At 36.5% G+C, this 15,345-nt stretch overlaps 1 protein-coding gene across 4 annotated transcripts in view; it reads left to right on the forward strand.

Moving 5' to 3' along the window:
• Positions 1-9,253, forward strand: part of KPNA3 (karyopherin subunit alpha 3) — a 93,773-nt gene extending 84,520 nt beyond the window's left edge. For all 4 annotated transcript variants that reach the window (XM_023621568.2, XM_023621566.2, XM_023621569.2 and 1 more), the window contains 7 exons: positions 165-296; positions 1,241-1,369; positions 3,578-3,682; positions 3,780-3,851; positions 4,006-4,168; positions 6,061-6,155; positions 6,697-9,253. In XM_023621568.2, the coding sequence (XP_023477336.1) occupies positions 165-296; positions 1,241-1,369; positions 3,578-3,682; positions 3,780-3,851; positions 4,006-4,168; positions 6,061-6,155; positions 6,697-6,795 (795 nt within the window). In that variant the 3' untranslated portion in view covers positions 6,796-9,253. The remainder of the gene's footprint in view (positions 1-164; positions 297-1,240; positions 1,370-3,577; positions 3,683-3,779; positions 3,852-4,005; positions 4,169-6,060; positions 6,156-6,696) is intronic.
• Positions 9,254-15,345: the final 6,092 nt, after the last annotated feature.

The following is a 15,345-nucleotide window of genomic DNA, read 5'->3' on the forward strand; positions in this document are numbered from 1 at the left end:
AGTTACCTAGTACTTAATAGATTTATCAGGTAAGCAGACATTTTTGCCACCAAGCTAAAACGTAAAACTTAATTACTTTTTCTGTCACCACCCTTGAAGTATGTTATCCGTTTTAAACATTCAGACAACTACATAAATTGGTAATTCTTTTTTACTTCCTATAGATTCTTGTAGATACTGTTTGGGCTCTGTCATACCTGACAGATGGAGGCAACGAGCAGATACAGATGGTTATTGATTCAGGGGTCGTGCCGTTTCTTGTGCCCCTTCTGAGCCACCAGGAAGTGAAAGTTCAAGTAAGTATTTTAAAATTTATCTTATATATATAAAATTGTGTTTGCTATAGCCAGTTAACTTGCACAGCAAGGTTTCAGTTACGTCTATATGTACATATCTTCCATATTTCTCCTGCTATTGTACTGAACCTGAATTTGTTGATTTCCCAATCTTTATCTCACTCAGATTCCTTGCTGAGTTCCAGGCTCATGTAGCCAATTGTCCTTGAGCCCTTAGATATATTCTCTAAGAACTCCTTCAAGCATTCCATTGTCATTTCAACCAGACAAAATTAAAATGTATTGTCTTCCCCACAAACCTGCTCCTCTTTCTACATCCCATTTCAGTGGACAGCATAGTCCAAGCTAGAAAGTTGATTCCTCCTTTTACTACCCCTCTATTACAAAATCCTGTTCATCCTTATTATATAGCTTTCAGATCTGTCTTCTTATGTATCTAGAGCCACTGCTTTAGTTCAAGACTCATTTTCTTTCCTCTAGATAATTGCAACAGCCTCCTAACTGCATTTCCTCTTCTGTCTCTAGTTTCTCCTCACTCTAATTAGGGGTAGGTGGCTGATAGATCTGTTCATCCCAGCTGTGCCAAAGTGACTTTCTAGATAGAAATATGTGCCCATTCCAGGCCTTTATTAAAATCTTTCTGTGGTACCAGTTTAATAATAGATAAAAATAGCTCTTAGAAATGGACCTTTACATTTTTTAATTTCCTTTCATTTTTTGAATGTTTTTTCTGTTTTCCATATAGTTCCATTTTTCATAAAACTATTATTTAAAATTCAGAATTGCTTCTCAGATCCGCTTTGTGTAATGCTTTGTGTAAAAATGCAGTAAGTGTTAATCATTCACCTCTTGCATTTTTACATTCTCTTAGGATTTTGAAAAATATAGAATCAGTTTCATCATAAACAAATAAATTTACAGACAACGTTTTTATCCCCCCCCAGACAGCAGCACTCAGAGCAGTTGGCAACATAGTGACTGGCACTGATGAGCAGACCCAGGTTGTTCTCAACTGTGATGTCCTGTCACACTTCCCAAATCTCTTATCACACCCAAAAGAGAAGATAAATAAGGTAAGGCATATAATATCCTCATCGTTGATTTCTTTCTCTTTGTCTCATTTTTAATTGTTCTCTTGTTTCTGGTGCTAATTGTTTGATTGCAATTTTCTTCAAAACCACTGCAGTTTAAGGTGAGAATTATTGCAGATCACCTCTGCAATTATTTTGTTTCAATTTTTTATTGCTTGCTATTGGTGCTGCCCTGATCATTACAGAATAAAGATTATTTTTATACTAACCCAATGTTTTCATTTAAATAGATTGAGCAGTAGCAACAATCATTAAGTTAGTAACCACTAGGTGAGAGTACATACAAAATTTCCCATTGGATGGCTGATATCTTTTATAAACAAATAGATCATAATTTAATCTCTGTGAAATTAGATTGGACCTAAAGATGCAGTGCTTAAATTAAAGGATCATAAAAATTGCTTTTTTTGAGATTTCAAGCTTGAAATACAAACTTATTATTAATTGTTAAAAATATACTTAAGTCTTCTTGTGTCTGGCTTATTTCACGTTGCATAATGTTTTCAAGGTTCATCCCTGTTGGAGCATATATCAGAACTTCATTCCTTTTTATGGCTGAATAAATATTCCATTGTACTATATACCACATTTTGTTTATGCATTCATCTGTTGATGGACACTTGGATTGTTTCTCCCTTTTGGCTATTGCGAATAATGCTGCTATGAACATTGGCATACAAGTGTCTGTTTGAGTCCCTGCTTTCACTTCCTTTAGGTAAATATCTAGGAGGAGAGTTGCTAGGTTGTATGGTAATTATGTGTTTAACTTTTTGAGGAACTGCCAAACTATTTTCCATAGCGGCTGCACCATTTTATAATCCCACAAGCAATGTATGAGAGTTACAATTCCTTTTTTATTATTATTATTTTTATAGCTACCCTAGGAGGTGTGAAGTGGTATCTCAGGGTTTTGATTGGCATTTGGTTTAATGCAGTTTTATCTGCCTGAAATGCCACCATCGCCCAAATAAGCAGACTTGATCATTTCTTCTGTGTCATAGCTATATTTATATAGTTTACTGTAAGTTGACAGTTGGATTCTTATAGAAAAGTATGTTGTCAAAAATCACATTTTATAGATAGATTTGTTCCAGTGAAGGGAAAGAAGCCAGAGTCTTTCAGACTCTCAGCCAGTTATTTTTACGGTAGAAATTTCAATAATATAGGTGGTTTTTACAGCTAAATGTATTCCATAATTGGAAACAGAGCTGAGAAGTGAGGAAGCCGGACAGAAGTGGGTGGAGAGAAGTTCCAGCCCGTGATGGGATTGCTCTGAGTGAAGGTATCATGGGGGAAGAAACAGGGTTCCTGTAGGTACCTGCCCAGCTTCAGCAGGCAGTTCGTTGCTTCGGAAGTTTTCACCTTGAGCATTTGTGTTATTTGCATCTTGGGACCATCATGAGACCTTGGAGAGGTAGAGGTTACCAACTCAGTTTTTTTTCCCTCTCAACATTTTAGTTTTAAAATTTTCAAACCTTCAAGAAATTTGCAAGAATTGTATAGTGAACACCCATATAATCTAAACACTAATTGACCAATTGGTAACATCTTACCACAACTAGATGGCAAAATAAATTTACAGTTAACTCTTAACTGTGGAGGAGAAAGAAGATACACATTTGACACTAAAATTACAATAAACCTCTTTCTTTGTAACTTATAAATCCTTTAAGGTTACCATAAAATTTGTCTTACAGACTCATCCTAGATTAATTAGATATTTAACTTCTAAGATATCTCGCAGATATTTTTACAATAAAGCAATTCCCCTTTCTTAGAAGTAGTTTTAACAAAGTATTAGGAAATTCAGTCTTTTATTTATTTCTATCTTCGGTTTTTGAGGGGGAGCTCATGCACCAAAAATGTGAGCTCCATGAGTAAAGATTTGTCTGTTTTGTTTACTGCCATATTACCATTGTCTAAAATAGTGCTTGGCTTATAGTAGGCTTATATATTATTGAATGGATAAATGCTGGGTTAATGGGGCCCAAATATTATGGATAGAAGTTTCCTTGTAACTTGTTTAAAATGGGAGATTCTGTATGACTAATCACTTTTTAGAAGCATTCTCCTTAATAAAACTCAGGTGATTTTGTTATTGTATATATAAACTACGTTAAAATAAAAATACAAATGCATTAAAGATAGAATTTTTCAAATAAAAGCACTCTTTATTTTGTTCAATTATAGGAAGCAGTGTGGTTCCTTTCCAACATAACAGCAGGCAACCAGCAACAAGTTCAAGCTGTCATAGATGCTGGATTAATTCCTATGATTATTCATCAGCTTGCTAAGGTCAGTTATATTAGGAGCTCATCGTGCCTGTTAGTATATTATAACCAAGACTTTTTGAATAAAGAATGTATGTTATCAATTCTTTTTTAACCTGCAGGGGGACTTTGGAACACAAAAAGAAGCTGCTTGGGCAATTAGCAACTTAACAATAAGCGGCAGGAAAGATCAGGTGAGTTTGGAAGAACCAACTTACGATTGTCAGTATTAGAAAGTATACTACTGTCTTATGTTGAGGAGTTGCACGTTGTTTATAAGCCCTATACTGTGTTCTTTTTGGGTAAATGATATGTAAATAAAAGTATTTCTTCTCTTTTGTTGTCTAGGTTGAGTACCTTGTACAGCAGAATGTAATACCACCGTTCTGTAATTTACTGTCAGTAAAAGACTCTCAAGTTGTTCAGGTGGTTCTAGATGGTCTGAAAAACATTCTGATAATGGCTGGTGATGAAGCAAGCACAATAGCTGAAATAATAGAAGAATGTGGAGGTAAGAGTGGGTTGATTGAAGAAAAATAGTTGAGCACTGGAACTCTGATGCATTAGTTCCTTTAGAGACAACTAATTAGAAGGAAAACTGTTAGGAGACATTGTTGTTACATCATCAAAGAGTGTTGCTGTTCTTTATTCGCTGTATTAGCGTTCTAAGAAGATTTTCTGGAAAACATTAGTCCATACTTTGGAAAAACTGCTTTGTGAAGGTCAGTCCATAACCTTCTAAGATTCACATTGCTTTTTAGAAAACACAAATATTCCTCTTGAAGTCACAGTGCATAAGAGCAAATTAAAAGCTCCGAGAACCACTACAGTAGAGAAACTGACAAGCTCTGTTTAATCCAGCATTTCTCAAACTCCTTTTCAGAGAAACACTTTTTTCATGTTGTACCTATTATCATGTGTTTCTGTGGACCTTACTTTGTGAAATACCATTCCATATTGTTGGAAAGTTTAATGATTTTGGAGTCATCTAGATACTTTGTTTCACTCCTATGATTGCCAGAACTGCATGCTAAAGTTATTACTACAAAAGTTACTTTGAAATTTTAATGAAAAAGAACTGTGATTTGAAATACTATATCATTATTTTCTCTGGTAATAATATATGAAGCATATATTTTAAAATTCTATTTTTAAAGGTGGTTGTTCAATATGTACTAAATTGCCCAAACCTTAAATTAATTTATCCTAATGTCGTGTTTTATTTTAAACATTTTGTTGACTAATTTGTATGATTATACTACCCAGTTTATTTTTTTAAGAGAAAACAGATGTGATGGCATCATAGACTATTCAGACTAGAGGTATTTTCTTAATAACAAGAAGAAATTATCCTAGAGATGTTAAGGAGGCTTCTCCATGGTCATAGAAGTAGTTAGTGATAAAAGCTTAAATTAAAATCCAGATCTTCGTATTATTAATTCACTGCTCATTCTGGTTTTAAGATGTTTGACTTTTTAAGACAATTTGAAATTAGCATTGTAGTCCGGTTTAAAACAACCCAGAAAGTTTAAGCTACAGAATTTTACTGTTCAGCTTCTATCAGTGTAGTTGCTTCTGTCTATGGGAGTAATACTTATAATTAGGACAGATATTTGCTTAGTACTTTATAATTTTATAAAGCACTTTACATTCATTATGTTTGACACCTATCTTCCCATTTTTCTGGTTTGTGTATTACTACATAAAGAAAAAATGCAACTATTTCAAAATAACATAGTTAAATAGACATTTCAAGGAAGAATGTTTATTAAAAAGGATTTACATTTATAGACTTGTACATCTGATGCATCAAGTAAATATATTGGTAATATAAATGAAGGCATTCTACAGTTACTGTTCTGAAAAATTATTTTCCAAAATTCATTGTGGCTATGGGACATAAGCACCCAATTCCAGTTTTATCTTCTATTTATATCAGTCATTAAGTTTCTGAAAACTTATTTTTACAGTTATATAAAAGTAATGACATTTGGAAAACAAAGAGAAAGATAAATATTACCGTATGAGAAAGTATGATTATACTAAAGCAGTCTAGGGAGATCTTGGTGCTAGTTCTGTCACTAACTTGCCACGTCACCTGAAGTAAATACCTTTACGTCTCTGTGCCATAGCTTCCTCACCTGCCACATGGAGTGTTTAGGTCTTTTTTAAACCACCTGCCTCAGGGACCAGGTACTTCAAGGGCGTCTAAAGAGGAAGAAATTAGTGAGATGCTGGTCCTCCAACCAGAGCAGCTCAGGTTTTTATCTGTTTTCCAGACAAACTATCATCTTCAGGGGGCCGTGGGAGGGTGTTCTAGTTCTTTAGGATTTTCTGTGATTAAAATGAGCACAGTTTTTATTAGTATCTGCTTAATTATTTTGATTATTTTATTTTTATCAGGTTTGGAGAAAATTGAAGTTTTACAGCAACACGAAAATGAAGACATATATAAATTAGCATTTGAAATCATAGATCAGTATTTCTCTGGTGATGATGTAAGTACACATTAAAGGGTGATGTACATTGAACCTTATACATAATGTAAGTTTAGTAAGAATTTTCCTTTTATCATTCATATGACTTAAATTTATGCTGTATTTCTATCAGATACTCTTGAGGTGTCATTTATCCAGATATTTTAAAAAATATAAATTAAAAAAAATTAATGGTTTTTCATCAATCAGTTTTGTTAGACACTATGTCTGAAACTTCATTATAAGATAAAATTGTAAAAACAGTTCCTTTTGTATTTGTAATGTGTTAAATGGGAAGAAATAGTAATTACAGAAATGATGTATGTTCCGACAGGTAAAATAAACCTACAGATACAGGAACTTAAGAGTAGGGCAGTTTTTAAAAGTGTGTTCAATTTTACATTGTTAAGTTTCTTAGTAACATTATTATTGATTTACTTAAATATTTTTAGGTGATTAAAGCATTCATACAAAATTCTCTCCTAAGAAGTAAATTGGCTCTGCTTACACCATAATGTATAGTGTCTTAAAATAATAAGGATTTTTTTCTTGCTATTTATAGATTGATGAAGATCCTAGCCTCATTCCTGAAGCAACACAAGGAGGTACTTACAATTTTGACCCAACAGCCAACCTTCAAACAAAAGAATTTAATTTTTAAGTTGAGTCGAGTGCAGCATCTTTCCCACATCCAATATGAAGCACCACCAGATGGCTACCAAATGACAAGAACAATGACAGCAACAACAAAAGGCTCCCAAACACACATGCCTCTTCGTTTTGATGCTTCTAAAGCAAGCCATGTCTCAGTCACTTTGCAGTTGCCAAAAGTCACTATCACATGGACTGTAAATGCATATGCATGATTTCCTAAACTGTTTCAGAATTCTCCTTAACAATCTCAACTCCCCTATTTTTCCCTGTTCCCTGGTGCCACACGCTGACAACTGCAATCTCCAGTTTAGAATATTCCATAGTGGTGGCATGTCAGCTGTCCACTTGATGTTCCTTTGGAAAATGGTGCGCTGTGGATCAAGACACTTTGGTATGATGCATATACACGTTGGACGACTCTAAAGAGGTGCAGTCTGATCTGAGCCTCCATCATTGTCCTCCACAAACATATTTTCATATTCTTTATGTGGAAGAATAGATTTTAATAACAAGCCAAATGATTTTCATTGGTGGAACTGACACAAAAGAAGTAACTTAAAAAAAGAAACTTGGTTATTGATTAAACAGATAAGTTTAAAAAAAAACTGTACTTCATCTCCCAGTAATTGATGTGTTTATTATCTGCCTCAGAAGCCAGGGTTGGAGGAAGAACTTTAGCTATGGATGGTAACGCTTTCGCCATTTTACCTAATTTTTGAGAACAGCAAGCCCTATTTGACCACTCACTTCAGCCTGTGTGTTCCTGCTGTTTTGAAGTAATCAAATGCTGTGCATGGTGTTTTACCTGAGCTGCAACCTGTTACGGACTTGAACTTCTGTTTAAGTTGAAAGCAAGAGTCCCTGCAAAACAAATAAAAAACAAGAAAACAAAGGTCTACAGTACCCATTGGTGATGTTAAAAAAAGAACTTCTTGCTTTCAGCTTTCAGGAGTTAATACTTTTCGTTTTAAATTGATAATTGGATATGGTTGATTTATATTGGGTTTAAACTGTGGAGCTTTCATGTTTACTGTAATTTAGTCTTAAAATATTTTTTACTTAGTAACAGTGCTTTTGATAATGTGGTTGGCAACAAACCAGCAACTATTTAGAAGTGTCATAAAACTTCATTCTTTTGAGTATTGGGAAAGTTAACTCAGATCCTACTCTAAAAGCATATTCACATATTAAAAGATTCGGACAAGGATCTGTGCAGAGGAATAATCTGCAGTTATTTAACATAAACCTGATTTGCAGTGATCTTTAAGTAATTCTGCAAAATCTGGTATTACTGTGTAAAGTCATTGCTTTTGGTAAATTGTCTGACCCAGTTACTAATGAAAGAATATGGATTTGAAAATGTTTAAACTGAATAATTTGTGCTGTCACAGAAATGGTTTGTTGCTATTGTTTACTGGGTATAATCTCCCAATGCATTGATGTGAAGGGATAGAAAATCTAAACTAATTTAGTTATCCGATGGGGGGGGGGGTGTATTTACTGTGATGAAGATGAGACAGATGCCATCAGAGCTTTGTGAATCAGCTGGGGTGTTTTCACTGATAAACAACACATAGCAGGTGTGCATTCATTACAAATATATGTATCTGCCAAGGTGGAGCCACTTTAAAGAGTGAGTTTTGTCTTGTATCTAAAGTGGATACAAGCGTATGTTTAAAATGCAAGATTTTTACTTGCTAGAGAATCTGTTTTAATATAGTGGTTTGGCCTCTGATTATTTATAGGTTTTATAAATTTTAGAATCAACTTCTCTTTAAGGTGGCTCAGATTTTTCAACTCTTGTGCACATAAAATTGAGTTGAAGTTCATTGTGCCTTTTTTTCTTTATCCAAATTTTGAGTTAAAGCTTCATATGGTAACTGCATCCTATTCAGACTCTAGTCTAAATTTTTGAAACTGTGTGGTGTTCACTAAAAGTAGGAATAACAAAGTCAAAGCTAATGAAGGTCACAAACTTCGGTGAAACCCTTAAAGTCCAAATCTTCTTGATATTGTGAATTGTACCCCTTCCAGTTTAGTTTCTTCTGGACTCTCCATACTTACTGACAGTTACCTTTTAAATTTTGCACACATTGAGATTAAATTGGGCCTCTACTGTGCCGATTCCTAATTCCTCTTGTGTTTTAAGTGCAAACTAACATAAGTGAACATTAGCATCAAGTAGTGCAGACGTATGTATGCATTTGCTTGATTCAGTTTGTTGTGACCTTATCAGTTTGGAATTGGAATTGCACCATTTCATAGATAAAGGAAACTAAGTATATTGCTGCACTTTTAAGTTTTCAAAACAGTGTTGAAAAATTGCATTGTTTTTATTTTTTTTAAACTCAGTTAAAAACGACTAAAACGTTCTTTCAAAAGAGGCATCTAAATGTGTTCCTAATTTTGTATATGGGCTTAGGTTTTGTAACCAATAAAAAAAGCTGCTATCAAATATGATAAAACATTGAAGAGCTTATTTCTAAAAGTATCTTAATTTCTAGTTTTGTCTTCTATATGGTTAAATTTAAATTTGGAGTTACTTTTCAAACATCAGTCACAGTAGAGAATCATGAATTACTCTTTCACTGTATTTTAATGTATCCATTCCACTGTAACAAACCAGGATGACCAATAACAATGCAAGATTTAAGAGTATTTTGTGACAAGTAAGAAGAACCAAAATCTATATTAATTTCCTATGTTGCCATAACAAAATGCCACAAACCAGGTGGCTGAAAACAATATAAACTTAACTGTTGCACAAGAGGCTGGAAGTCCGAGATCAGGGTGATGGCTCTCTCTGTAGGCTCTAGGGGAGGGTCCTTCCTTGTCTCTTCCTGGCTTCTGGTGGTGGCCAGCAGTCCCTGGCCTGTAGCTGCATCACTTCAGTCTCTGCCTTCATCATACACGGTGTTCTCTCTACATATCTCAGGTTTAAATACCATAACTTAGAGAAAGATCATTTGAGAAGATAGTGTAAGTAGGACTTCAATGAAACAAAAATTCAAACTTTATTTAAGGTCTGTCTAACCCTTGAAAACAAGAACTATGGAATATAGCAATTGAAGTAAACCTGAAAGTTTTAACCTATTAGATAATAGTTGTGGCTCTAAATGTAATCTTGGAGCAATTAAAAGAACGAAAGAAAGGCTGAACTCTTGAGTTTACAAATATTTTCACTTTTGTATAATGCCACTTCAAATTATTCTTGAAAGAAGTTGGTGTATAAGTAAATAAATGTGATAGTACTCCTGTGTAATCTTTCCATAATGGTTTCCTTCAGAAAGTTTGTTCTTTTCAGGGGATTAATTAATTATTGCAAGAAAAAATTCATGAATGTTAGTTTTCTTACAGTGGTGGTTATGGATCTTTTTAACCCTAGTTGAACTGGGGAATTTTAATTAAATCTATTTGGAGAAGGGGAGTATAATTTCTGTACATTAAGCTGTAAGTCTCAAGGCACATAACCTAAGGATTGCTCTGTGTAACCCACCAGTCATTTGTCTGAAATTTAAAAGGAACTCTTCACATAAATGTTGTACTTTATTTGATAGCTGAGAATGATTCTCAAAAAGTACTATAAATAGGCGGAGCTCTATCTTACACATCTATATATCTACAGATAGGGATCAGCACTCTAGCAAGAGAAAGTGTATAGGAAAAGAGATGTGAAATGCAACCTGTTCACATCCTTAGTCTCTTTGTTTGCCCATGAAATTTCTCGACTAAAACTTCACCTAAATTAGGGTTTCCCAAACCCTGCAATATTCACATTTTAGACTGGATAGTTATTTGTTGCGGGGGACTGTCCTACACATTGTAGGATGTTTAGTAGCATCCTTAGGCTCTGCCCACTAGATGTGGGTAGCACCTCTCCACTCCCCAGTCATGACAACCAAAAATGTCTCCAGACATTGCCACATGTCCCCAGGGGGCCAAAATTGCCCTAGGTGTGAACCATTAGCCTAAATCAATTCCTGTAGAAAACTACACTCAATGAGAGAGCCTAAATCATGCCTTTTTGTTGTATCAATAGTCCCGGGCTTTCCTCAGCTTCATAAGATAAAAAGAGGAGACAAAAAGGTGCCTTTTCTTCATTCTCAGTTTTGGGAGAAATGAGAGCTAGACCTAACGGCATTTCCCACATCTGCCACCTGTGAGCTCCTGGTTGTAGTGAGCCCCATCTCTTGCAGAAGACTTAGGATAGAAATGGGAATATGGAGTAACTAGTTATCCTCTTAAATTTATTTTGAGGCTAAAAAAGAAAGTATGTGAAACAATCAAATGTTTTAGTGTCCCACAATCTCAACACTGCCCTGTAGCAGGGTTTTGCAAACATTTTTAGTTGAAGATCTGTGAGTCCTCTGAGAAAGCTAGGGTTGGACCAGAAAATCACAGCATAGTTTGAAAGAAACTTCTTTGAAGCATTATGAGAGATTGGCCCCATCGGGGAGCTTACACATTTATTAAAAATGATTAAAAGCAGGGGAGCTCTGGCTGAGCTGTGCTATAAAGGATGTGTTCCCTGCGGGGAATTTCTTCTCCAACATCCCTCTTCCCTACCCTAACAGATCACGACCCACCTTTTTTTGAGTAATCCTCTTTTTTCAAGCTGTGGTACCCAAAAATAAATGGGGCCTTGTACTGTGTGAAGCCACAAGATAAACAAGACACATCTTCACAGGACAGCAGTTTTACTTGAGAGTACGTAAGAGTTTTACGGTAATACAAGGGTAAGTGTTAGAGAGTAAAGGACAGTTTTCAAGGATAAAATCAGGTTTTTGAGTCAGGCCACTTTATGAAACATTCCTGCAGGAGTAGGAGTCGGAAGAGTTTGAGAAGCAAATGATGAGGCCCTCACTCCAACTGAGCCTGTTCTCCTTTGTTGAATAGCTTTAGTTGTTACCAAGTCTTTTCTTAATATTGAACAAAAGACACTGCTCTTAAATGACCATCAGTATAAGTTAACTCTTCTTGATTCAGAGTAGACTTTCTGTTAATCCCGGAGAGCAGAAGAGACAGATCCATTTTTATCAGCTCCCTTCCTCAAACTGAGCACTCCACGCATTTCAGCCGTCCTGACTATAAAGTTGTTCCTGGACCTGGGTCCTGGCAGCTTCATGCATCCCAAGGACCCCAAGAGTAGAGTGTGGTGTGACTGCTTTCTGGGTACAGTGGAATGGGAACATGCCATTATCTGGACACACGCTTCTATTACTGTGGAAGAGATTTGTTTCATCTATTTTACCAGCTTCATCATAATTAGATTTATGATCAAGTAACAGCCTTAGCTCCCTTTGTCATCAGCTCTCTTTGACCCAGTAGTTAGGCATTGACACTTTCAAACCTAAACAGAAGACTTTATAAATGTCATATTATTGATTTAAGCACAATTTCCCTCATAATAAGAGTCTGTTATCTATATGTATTCTTTTCATGTCTTCAGTCTTTTATAAATAAGAGTTTTGACTAACTCTCTAGAAACATTCAGTTATGTTTCTTGAGCACCCTACCCCATGCCAGGTACTGTGCTAGGGCGCAGGATACTTACATATGGGAATAAAAGTAACAGAAAAGTTACAACAAATGTTAGAAAAAAAGAGGTATAATTATAGAGGGAATTAGCCTAGTTAGGAAGGTCATAATCAGGCTGGCAGTGAACCAGCCCCTGGTCTGGGCACTTTAGAAGCACCAGCTCACTCCTCTCAACTCTAAGAAGGTTCCGTCATCAGGCTAAGTTTCCCAACATCACACAGCTGATGGAGGTGAAGAAAAAACAGGCGTTAACTGTGCAGATTCACTGGAAAGGCTTTCTGGCAGAGGAAACTACGTACAAAGGCCATGTAGGAAGCACCATGGGGCATTCAGGGGAGTGAAAGAAAGCAAGTATAGCTAAAGCAAAGATGATAATGGGGAGAAGGATTTCTAGGGGCAGAGGAGGAGCTGAAGAGACAGGAGGGGCCAGATGCCACAGCCTGGTCAGTCATGTCAAGGATTTTAGTATTCTACAAGCAGTGGTAAAACATTGTCATCAGACAAGAGTGGTGATAGAAGACCTGTGTCTAATAACAATCACTGGCTGGTAAGGGAAGGACAGGAAATGTACTTTGGCTTTAGCGATGTGTAGAGGTCACATTAGTGAGAGTGAAGCACTGAGGCAAGAGATGGTGAACAGCTTGGTCCATGAAATGGATGCAAACAAAAGATACTTGGCAGCTAAAACAGACGGGAGTTAGTGATGACTTGAATCTGGAGTTTGGGGAGAGGGAAGTATTGAGGATGAATTCTAGGTTTCTGGATTGTAGTAACTAGTGAATGGAAGTAACGTGTAATAGGGAATGCTAGAAGAGACTCAGGCGTAGGGAGTAGAAGGTAATGAGTTCAGTTTGGGCTGTGTTGAGTTGAGAAATGCAGATGGCTGTCAAGTAGGACAGTTGGAAATACTGGTCTGAAGCTCAGAGAAAAGGGCCAGGCTAGAGATTTAAATCTTTTGCCTATTTTAGTGGCTATGAAAGCAGGATGAGACTGCCTGGGTCCAGCATTTGGAGTGAGACAGGGCTTAGGGCTGAGTGTTGTGGAGTTCCAACATTCGATTGGCGTATCATGAAGGATGACCTTGCAAAGGAAGCAGAAGGTATGGCTAGGGAGGTAGGAAGAAAACCCTGTATGTTTTCTCAGAAAACCAAAGGAAAAGAGACTTCAGTGTCCAGTGATGGTGTTGAGAGGTCAAGTGAGGTAAGGACAGGAAATGTCCTTCAGGTTAGTGATGCGGAGCTTTCACCTCAGTGACAGCTGTATCACTACCATAATGAGGGCGGAAACTAGAATAGGAAGGACTGAGAAGCAGGGGCAGAATATGAAGACAGTAAACCTGTCTTCAGTTTCTTAGGTTTTTATTTTGTTCTGAAGGGGAGAGGGGAAGGAGGGTAGTCACTAAAGGATTATGCAGGGAAATTGGTGGGGGAAATCCAGTTGAGAAAGACGTTGAATATACAAGAGAAGAGTGAGCATCAATTTTCTGAGTTACAGGAGAGAATCCAAAGCATGGGTGGAAGGATTGGCCCTACTCACTCCTTTTGTCAGCACTTGTTTAATTAAACAACTAGTATATGCCAAACTCTGTGCCAGGCACACAGCAGCAAACCCGCCAGACATAACACCCAGCCTTGTGGAGCTTAGATTCTAGTGGCAAGAGGCTGGCAGTAACTGTAAATAAATAAGATCGTTTCATGTGGTGTTAGCTGATATATAAAAAACGATACAGGGAGTAACTATGGAAGAAAGTTTTTGTACTTGTGTTCAGTGTTAGAAATCATTTTTTTAATTGTGATAAAATACACATAAAGTTTACCATCTTAAGTATTTTTAAGTATATAGTTAGTCATGTTAAGTATATTCACATTGTTGTGTAGCCACGCTCCAGAACTTTTTCATCTTGCAAAATTGATACTCTGTAGCCATTAAACTCCTTTTTCTGTCCTCCCCTTCAGCACCTGGCAACCACCATTTTATTTTCTGTCTCTAGAAATATGACTACTTTAGATACCTTGTATCAGTGGAATCAGTATTTGTCTTTTTGTGACTGGCTTACTTCATTTGGCATGCATGTCCTCAAGGTTCATCCATGTGGTAGCATGTAACAAGATCTCCTTACTTTCTATGGCTGAATAATATTCCATTGTATATATAGACCACATTTAAGATAATAATTTTTTAGCAACAATACCCTAGTGATACTTTAGTATAAGTATATATTTAAAAATTAATTCATTTTTTATCTGAAATTCAAATGTATCTGGGAATCTTGCATTTTATCCAGTTACCAAAATTGAAAACACAGGCTTAGTCAATAAGGGTTACAATCTTTTTTAACTGATTCCTTTCTCCAGTGCTAAGTCTCTAGGTAACAGAGGCTTAAAGAAGCTCCAGAGACTGGGGTGGGGGGAGGGGCGGGGTTAAAAGCAAATAAAAAGATTCTAGCAAAAGGAGAGAGAAAAGGTTGACGTGGTCGGGATAGAGTGCCACTATATTAAAGAAAAGCTATTGTTGCCTATTAAGACGTCAGAGTGCAGGGTCAAAAAGCAAAGGCCTTGAGGACACCCGTCATGGGTTCTGGCCTGAGACCAATCACTGAGAGTCCGTGGGCGAGTTACTCGACCTATCTGAGCCTGCTTTCACATTTGTAAAATAGGAAAACACAGCGCCCTGCTAGGGTTGTCGTGAAATTAGATAAGGTGGGCAAAAGCTTCTAGTGCCCAGCCAGCATGACTTATCGCTCCTCTTTCCCATACTTTTACTGCTTTTCTGGATTTTTAAGAAATAGGGTCAGAGTAAGCCACAAGGGCTTTAAAAAGCCTGCTGGTGGCTGAAAACACCCTTGGCCGTCACCTCTCCTGCAAGACTAGAAAGGACCTAGTTAGAAACTTTTGTCCTTAAAATTCTCCCCAGTCCATTGGCAAAATTTCTCCCATTTGGACTTCACGTTGTGGCGTAAGGTTTTGAACCGTGTTAAAAATCAAGCCTCATCAAAAGGTGTGGCCCTCTGATCGGTCCT

This window comes from Equus caballus, chromosome 17 (assembly GCF_041296265.1).
Source record: "Equus caballus isolate H_3958 breed thoroughbred chromosome 17, TB-T2T, whole genome shotgun sequence".
NCBI lineage: Eukaryota > Metazoa > Chordata > Mammalia > Perissodactyla > Equidae > Equus > Equus caballus.